Here is an 8351-nt window from a genome sequence, read left to right on the forward strand (position 1 = left end):
CTCGTCAGCTCGCTTGCCGGTCGCGGAAGCTTGTAATCAGAGTGCAAGAGAGCAAGAGAGAATAGAGGGAGAGAAATTGCAATCACAACGAGGGTGAACAAAAGAAAGCTCAACGCATTTACTTCATTCACAATTTTGCCCGCAGGCTATTATAGTTCAAGTATACGGGCTGCCCCTTCGGGGTATTGATTCACCTGAACCGGGCAGCTTACATCAGACTCAACAAAAGCAAAAGAGACTTTAAGCGCAACTGTACACTGTAGGTCGCAAGGGAATATGCTCCTCCCTTCAAATCATGCGTCGTCCTCGGCGCCATCTGTTTTGTGGTAAGCCCTGACTTCAGCCAGGTAGCGGTTGTTCATTCGAAATGCAGACTCCCACGTTGGTTCCGTTGTTTCCTCCCACTGCACAAAGTATTTCTTCGCTTGTCCCAAGTAGTTGACCTTGTGGTGAAGGATCTGACTAAGGTGCTTCTCGGCCCGTTGTGATGTCGGGGCCCTCTGCATGATGGGAGCGTGTTGTGGCACACTATGTTCCAGGTCTCCATCATCTGAATGGAACTGCTTGAGGTTGCACACGTGGAACACTGGGTGCACCTTGAAGTCTGGGGGCAACTCCAGCTTGTATGCCAGCTTGCCCACCTTATTTGTGATGGTGAAGGGTCCCTCATACTTTCTGAGTAGTCCGCGGTGCCGCCCACGGAAGATGCCTGTGCGACCAGGATATAACTTCACCAACACTTGGTCCTCAACTTGGAACCCTGCGGGCCAACGGTGTTTGTCCGCCCACTTCTTCATTCTCTTTGCCGCTTTGTGTAAGAATGCCTTCGCCAACTCATTTTGCTCGTGTCATTCGCGAACAAACTGATAGGCGAATGATGGCCTTCCCTTTTCTTGTGTGGCAAGAGTGTGCGGGGTCAGTGGCTGCTGCCCCGTGGCTATCTCGAACGGATTATGGCATGAAGACTCGCTCTTCTGCAGATTATAACAAAATTGTGCCACATCAAGGAACTTCACCCAATTTTTCTGATTGGCACTAACAAAGTGCCTAAGGTACTGCTCCAATATCCCGTTGATACGCTCTGTCTACCCATCTGTCTGCGAATGGAAGCTTGTTGAAAACAACAACTCAAAGCCAAGTAGCCGAAATACCTCACACCAGAATTTGCTCGTGAAGCGAGCATCGCGATCACTCACAATGCTCTTTGGTATACCTCAGTGCTTCACCATATGCTTTACGAACAACTCTGCAGTCTTCTCTGCAGGGCACTCCTTGGAAGCTGGGATGAAGGTGGCATACTTTGAGAAACGATCCACCACAACCAAAATAGAACTGAGGCCCTCTACCTTCGGCAGGCTAACAATAAAGTCCATGGAGATGCTATCCCAAGGACGTTCTGGAATTGGTAGAGGCTCAAGGAGACCGGCAGCCTTCTGGTTTGTCCCCTTATCTTGCTGGCAGATGAGGCATGTCCGCACATACCCCTCAACGTCGTCTCTCATCTGCAGCCAATAGTAGCCGTGCTCAAGGAGTGCTAAGGTCCGCTCCTGACCAGGATGACCGGCCCATAGTGTATCATGGCACTCCTTGAGTAGCTCTCGGCGAAGACTTCCCCATCGTGGTACAAAGATGTGTCCCCCTTTTGTTACGAGGAGGCCATCCTGTAGCCAAAATCGCTGAGTCTTCCCTGCTTGCGTCAGAGAAACAAGGTGTTGCGCGGTCGGATCCTGCTGTGTACCCTTGCGGATGCGGCTCAGCAATGCACCCTCCAAATGCACTTCAGAAGACTCCGCGCGCGCAGCTTCCAGTTCAGCCCTACGGCTCAAGGCATCCGCCACAACATTGGTCTTTCCAACCTTGTACTCCAAGGCAAAGTCGAACTCAGCCAAAAACATCTGCCATCGAGCTTGTTTAGGCGTCAACTTCTTTTGTGTCTGAAAATAGCTCGTGGCCACATTGTCCGTCTTGACGACGAACTCGGCACCCAAAAGGTAGTTTCGCCAGGTCTTGAGGCAATACACAATGGCGATCATCTCACGTTCGTGCACTGTGTAACGCCTCTCTGCATCCTTCAGTTTGTGACTCTCATATGCGATCGGATGACCATCTTGCATAATAACTCCGCCAATGGCAAAGTCTGAGGCATCAGTGTGGACTTCAAAGGGTCTCGAATGATCAGGCAGTCGCAACACTGGCTCCCTCACTAAGGCTTTCTTCAAGCCATCGAAGGTGTCTTGGCACGCTCCTGTCCAGAGCCATACCTGGTTCTTCTTTAACAAATCTGTGAGGGGCGTAGCAATCAGGGAATAACCTTCGATGAAACGCCGATAATAGTTTGCCAAATAGAGGAATGACCGCAATTCTGACACTTTGCTTGGCGAAACCCATTCTTGGATGGCTCTTATCTTCTGCCCATTCATACGCAGCACACCACGCCCCACAACGTGGCCAAGGAAGCTAATCTCCTCCTGCCCGAAGAGACACTTCTCTCGTTTGACACAGAGGTCATTCTCCTTCAACACCTGAAACACTGTTCGCAAGTGCTCAACATGTTCCTCTATGTTGCTGCTGTAGATCACGATATCATCCAGGTAGACTACCACAAACTTGTCTAAGTAAGGGTAGAAGATCTGGTTCATTAAAGTCGTGAACGTGGCTGAAGCATTTGTCGACCCGAATGGCATTACTAGAAATTCGTAAGCACCATAGCGAGTGACGCAAGTTGTTTTCGGCTCATCACCTTCGGCAATCCTCACCTGCCAGTAACCCGATCGCAGATCTAGCTTGAAAAAGATACGAGCACTGCCTAGCTGATCGAACAAGTCCGCTATCAATGGCAATGGGTACTTGTTCTTCACCGTGACCTTGTTCAAGGCACGGTAATCCACACATAACCGTTTAGAGCCATCATGTTTCATCTGGAAAAGGACCGGGGCACCAAATGGGGCTTTTGATGGACAAACAATGCCTGCGTCCAACAACTCGTCTAGCTGTTTGCACAGCTCCTTCAGCTCAGCTGGCCCCATACGGTATGAAACCATTGCAGGAGGCTTCGCTCCCGGGGTCAACTCAATCTTGTGGTCGACCTCGCGTCTTGGCGGAAGACGTTTTGGCAATTCCGGGGGCATCACCCCCCGAAACTCCTCCAATAGTGGGGCTAGGGTCGGCGGCACTGCTGCTTCTACCTTTCCTTTATCTGCACGCACTGCAACTAAGAATGTATGCTCCCCATGCTGGACACCCTTCTTCAGTTGCATTGCTGATAACACTGAAGACTTGCCTTTCTGCGTAATGCAGTACACTGTGTGTGACAGGTCTGACCCCATGATCGTCAACGTGTTAAACTTTGGCAACATCATAACATTCTGGCTTCGCAGAAACTCCATACCCAGAATCACCTTGAAATCGTCCAGGGGCACCACAGAGAAGTTGGCTTTGCCGACCCAACTCCCCACTTGAGTAGCCACATCTCTTGCTTCACCAAGGATGGGCTTGGCCTCAGAGTTTACTGTTTTGATAGTCCTCTGCTTTGGCCCAGTTTTCAAGCCCAACCGCTCTGCCTCTTCTCGCGAGACAAAGTTGTGTGTGGCCCCCGAGTCTACCATTGCTGAAGTAGACTTTTCATTCATAATGACTTCTACGTACATAAGTTCCTTACTGACCTGCATGTTCTTAGCTGCGCAACTTCTAGCTGCGTTAATCGATCGCATGGCCCCCATCCTTGGTTGCATGGTCTCAGTGTCACTGCATTCAGTATCGCTGCATTCTTCCCGTGCAACATTGGCTTGCCTGTCGTCCTTTACAAGGCGCTTTGGGCACTGCCTGGCGATATGTCTATCGTCGCAGAACCAACATGTCACAACCACACTCTTGTTGTTGTTGTTGTGCTTTGTGAAGTTCTGTTTCTTTTCGGATTGATGGCATGTCGACGCCTCACATTTATCATTGCGCTGCTCATCCTTCTTGCCTCCGTGGTCAGGCTTCTTCCCAACTTTGGTTGATGGGGTGAAAGGCTTGCGCTGAGTGTCAACTAAGTACTCTGCCGCCACATATGCATCTTCCAAAATACGAGGGTTGCTCATTTCCACTTCAGACTGTGCCCATGGTTGAAGTCCCATAATGAACCAGTTGAGCATGTCGTCTTCTGGCATGTTAGGTATCTCCAGCATAAGCTTCTGGAATGTTCTGTCATAGTCTTGCAACGAACCAGTGTGTTTGAGCTCACAAACCATCTGGTAAGCTTGTCTCTGCGCATTTCTTGGCATGAAGTAATTGCGCAACAATACTTTGAAGTCATCAAAGGTGTCTATCACACATTGACCCCTCTCCATGTCATTGCGCTTCCGCCTCCACCAAGCGATAGCATCCCCATCAATTAAGGTGGTTGCAGCCTTGATCCTCAGATCTTCGAGGGTCACATTCTGGATATCCAAGTAGTCTTCTATTTGGAACAAGAAGTTCTCAATGGCTTTGCTGTCACGAGAACCATTGAATTTTGCGGGTCTAGGTACATCAATCCTTGATGGTCTCTCACAATTTCCACCATTTAGGGTCACCGTCCGTTGCAACGTACGGTTCCTCAACTCAAGATCGGTCACTGTAGTCGTCAATGAAGTGACCTGCCCCATTACTAAATTCACTTGTTCTTGCAGGCTCGCCACCACATCATTCAATCCATTGAATGATTCAAATGCGCGTGAAATCGCTTCATCATGCGAAGTCACATATTCCACCAGCTTGTTAACAGTTGCAGCCAACTCTTCTTGGCCCCGAGGTGAACCCATCTCCTCAGCTTCGGCAACTGCCTTGCCTTTGGTGTTGCGCAAGTGTTGATAAAGCGCCACGATGTCTTGCTCACAAATCGCAGCCTGTCGGCGTGTCTGTCGACACCGACTCTGAAGTCCCTTTCCCAGCACGAGAACGGGCTCTGGTACCACTTGTCACGGGCTTATTTCCTTCAATGGGCCAGCGCGGCGCGACGGTCCTTGCTTACCGCCGCAAGCCTACTCGTCAGCTCGCTTGTCGGTCGCAGAAGCTTGTAATCAGAGTGCAAGAGAGCAAGAGAGAATAGAGGGAGAGAAATTGCAATCACAACGAGGGTGAACAAAAGAAAGCTCAACGCATTTACTTCATTCATAATTTTGCCCGCAGGCTATTACAGTTCAAGTATACGGGCTGCCCCTTTGGGGTATTGATTCACCTGAACCGGGCAGCTTACATCAGACTCAACAAAAGCAAAATAGACTCTAAGCGCAACTGTACACTGTTAGTCGCAAGGGAACAACTAGTTTCCTTTTTGTTACTTATTTAGGGCTACTAGATTATTTTCTTGTTTATTACTTATGATTGTTAGTTTATTTCAGTACTTAAAATTGTATAATTGCATTGCTTGTGAGCTCTAGAGTCTATTATTAGGAGAGCCTCTCGATCCATCCCCATGGTTGAGGATCAGCAGTTGACCTGTCCCCTCAGGGAGTATTTTATTCTCAATGAATATACTCTCTTCTCTTGCATCGCTAGACCCGTTGTAGGAGTACCACAGTTCGAGATCAAGGCCAGTATAATCTAAATATTATCATCCTTTTATGGCCTTAGCAACAAAGACTCCTATCGTCATCTCGATGAGTTCCTTGAGATCTGCTCTGCGATACGGATCAACAATTTCAGGGATGACGCATTGAGGTTGACATTGTTCACGTTCTCTCTCAAAGACAAAGCCAAGCACTGGTTGAAGGCCTTAGATACAGTTTAAATTACCACTTGGAAACGAATGCAAAGAGAACTTCTTAAGAAATACTTTGTGATTGGTAAGACAAACCAGTATCAAAAATCCATCGCCAGTTTTTCACAAATTAAAGAAGAACAGTTTCATGAGATGTGGGAGAAGATAAAAGATCTTCTTTGAAAGTGTCCCCATCACCAGGTGCCCCGTTGGCAACTAGTGTAGTACTTTTATGATGAGCTGGCTGTGGGGGCATTTTCATGTTGAAGAGTGAGGACGAAGTATGGGCCTTGTTTGATGTCCTAAGAGAGAATTCGATGCACCATGTGTCGCCCTCACATTGCGAAAGGGTTACACATGCTCAAGATGGAGTGAAGAAGGCTGACATTTATGAGATAGGGATGCACCTTGAGTTGCAAAACAAGGTCGACCTGATGTCCCAGAACTTGGATCAGCTGTTATCAAATCCCTCCCCAGTCGTGCAGGTGTGTGCATTGTTTCCTAGCCCAACATACCATGTGTTTGATTGCCCCGCGACACTGAAGTACCTTGAGTTTGTCTAGGAGCAAGCTGAGATGGCATAAGGTTTTGCTAAACTCATGCTCAATCCCTATTCCAATATCTATAACTCAAGTTAGCGAAACCATCCAAATCTCTCATGGAGAAATCTACAACAACCACCCCCCATCCATTCCCAGAACCAACCCAGGCAAGGCGGTTATCTGATTGGTTTTCAAAGACCTAGCTTTCCTTCAGCCCAGCCTTCGTTTAGTCAGCCTACATCATAGGAGCCTGCATCCAGCCAGTCTTTTGAGGACAAGATGTTGCAGACTTTCTCAAACATTAAGGCAAACCTGAACTCTCATACGCAGTCTGTTGCCATATTAGAGACACAGATGGGACATCTCATGGAGGTGCTTAGCAGGCAAAGCGAGGGAACACTGCCTAGTCAGTCAGTGGTTAACCCTAGGGGTAAAGAGTCGATGCATGGCCTGCATATGATAGATGTCTATCAAGAGCAAGCTCAAGCGGTTATAACCCTTAGGATCAAGAAGCAATATAGAGTGAGGGAGGTTGTAGAAGAAAGAACGAGATCTAGTGTTGAGCAGCCACTCCCTATTGTCATACCTCAGGAAAGTGAGAGAGCTCCTCCATCTGAGCCTTCCAAGTCCAATATACCCAAAGCCCATTTTCCTGAGGCGCTAGAGAAGCCGAAGTTGTTTGGCAAGAAGGGTGAAGATACAGGAGATGCTTAAAATATTCAAGCATGTTCAAATAAACCTCCCCCTGCTTGAAACCATCCAGCAGGTCCCTGCATATGCAAAGTTCTCAAAGGAGCTTTGTACGCAGAAACAGAAGTTGTAGTCCAATGTGCCGAATAAGATTTATCTGACTGAGCAGATGAGTGACGTACTCCAACACCAAACTCCACCAAAGCTCAAGGACCCAGGGGCTCTTATTATCTCTTGCATCATAAGAGACATTACAATCGAGCGTGCTTTGCTCGACCTGGGGGCAAATGTGAACATCTTGTCAGGTTTCTTTTATGATGTGTTTGGATTAAAGGAGATGAAGCTGACTTCGATGACCCTTCAGCTGATAGATCGCTCAGTCAAGGTCTCACGAGGGATTTATGAGAACGTGTTGGTCAAGGTGAAGGATTTCTATTACCCTATAGATTTCAGCGTTTTGGATATGGAGGGAGTGGATGATATGAGGCAGACGCCTATTATTCTTGGTCGCCTCTTTCTGGCTATGACCAACGTGTGCATCAATTGTCGCACTGATGCGATGGATATTTTGTTTGGCAACAGGGAGATGAGGTTGAACATTTTCAACGCTGCGATGGGCCCTGCAGAAGTGAATGCTTCTTTCTAGGTTGATTTCATTCAGAACCAGGTAGAAGCAGAGCCGGTATGGATCTTGAGTGATCCACCTCAGGACGAGGATGATGCTTCACTCATGGGAGAGGATCATGGTCTGCTTGATAGATTGACAAGAGAAGTGCAATAGAACTGGTAGTTCAAACCACTCCCTGATTTGGCAGAGATGCCTGTCAGACCTTCCATCGAGAGTCCACCCAAACTTGAGTTAAAGCTCTTACCAGCTTCGCTCAAGTATGTCTTCTTAGGAAAGGATAGGACTCTCTCCATCATCATTTTTGCAGACCTGACTGATACTCAGAAGAGTCAGCTTCTTTAGGTTCTACACGAGCATAAAGAGATAATTGGATGGTCTGTGATGGATCTGAAAGGGATAGACCCCTCCTTTTGCATGTATCGAACTATCATGGGTAAGGGTGTCAAGCCCTCAAGATAGATGTAAAGGAGGTTAAATCCTCACATGAAGGAGGTGGTGAAGAAGGAGGTAGTCAAATGGTTGGATACAGGGATCATTTATTCCATCTTCGATAGTCAGTGGGTGAGACTCACCCAAGTTGTCCCCAAGAAATCTAGGCTCACCGTTGTGATCAATGAGAAAGAAGAAAGCATCCACATGAGGACTTCCACAGGGTGGCGAGTATGCATTGATTATCGAAAATTGAACAATGCAACACAGAAGGATCACTTCTCATTGTCGTTCATCGACTAGATCTTAGAGAGACTCGTAGGCTAACATTATTTTTGTT

The 8351-nt window shown here is 47.7% G+C and overlaps 1 protein-coding gene across 1 annotated transcript; it reads left to right on the forward strand.

Annotated features, from left to right (window-relative positions):
- Positions 1-7123: 7123 nt before the first annotated feature.
- LOC149835679 (uncharacterized) lies at positions 7124-7600 on the forward strand. The gene has a single exon (XM_090009633.1). It carries the CDS (start codon positions 7124-7126, stop codon positions 7598-7600), a length of 477 nt encoding a protein of 158 aa, XP_089865759.1.
- Positions 7601-8351: the final 751 nt, after the last annotated feature.

This window comes from Nuphar pumila, chromosome 6 (genome assembly GCF_984573655.1).
Source record: "Nuphar pumila chromosome 6, dmNupPumi1.hap1.1, whole genome shotgun sequence".
Taxonomy (NCBI): domain Eukaryota; kingdom Viridiplantae; phylum Streptophyta; class Magnoliopsida; order Nymphaeales; family Nymphaeaceae; genus Nuphar; species Nuphar pumila.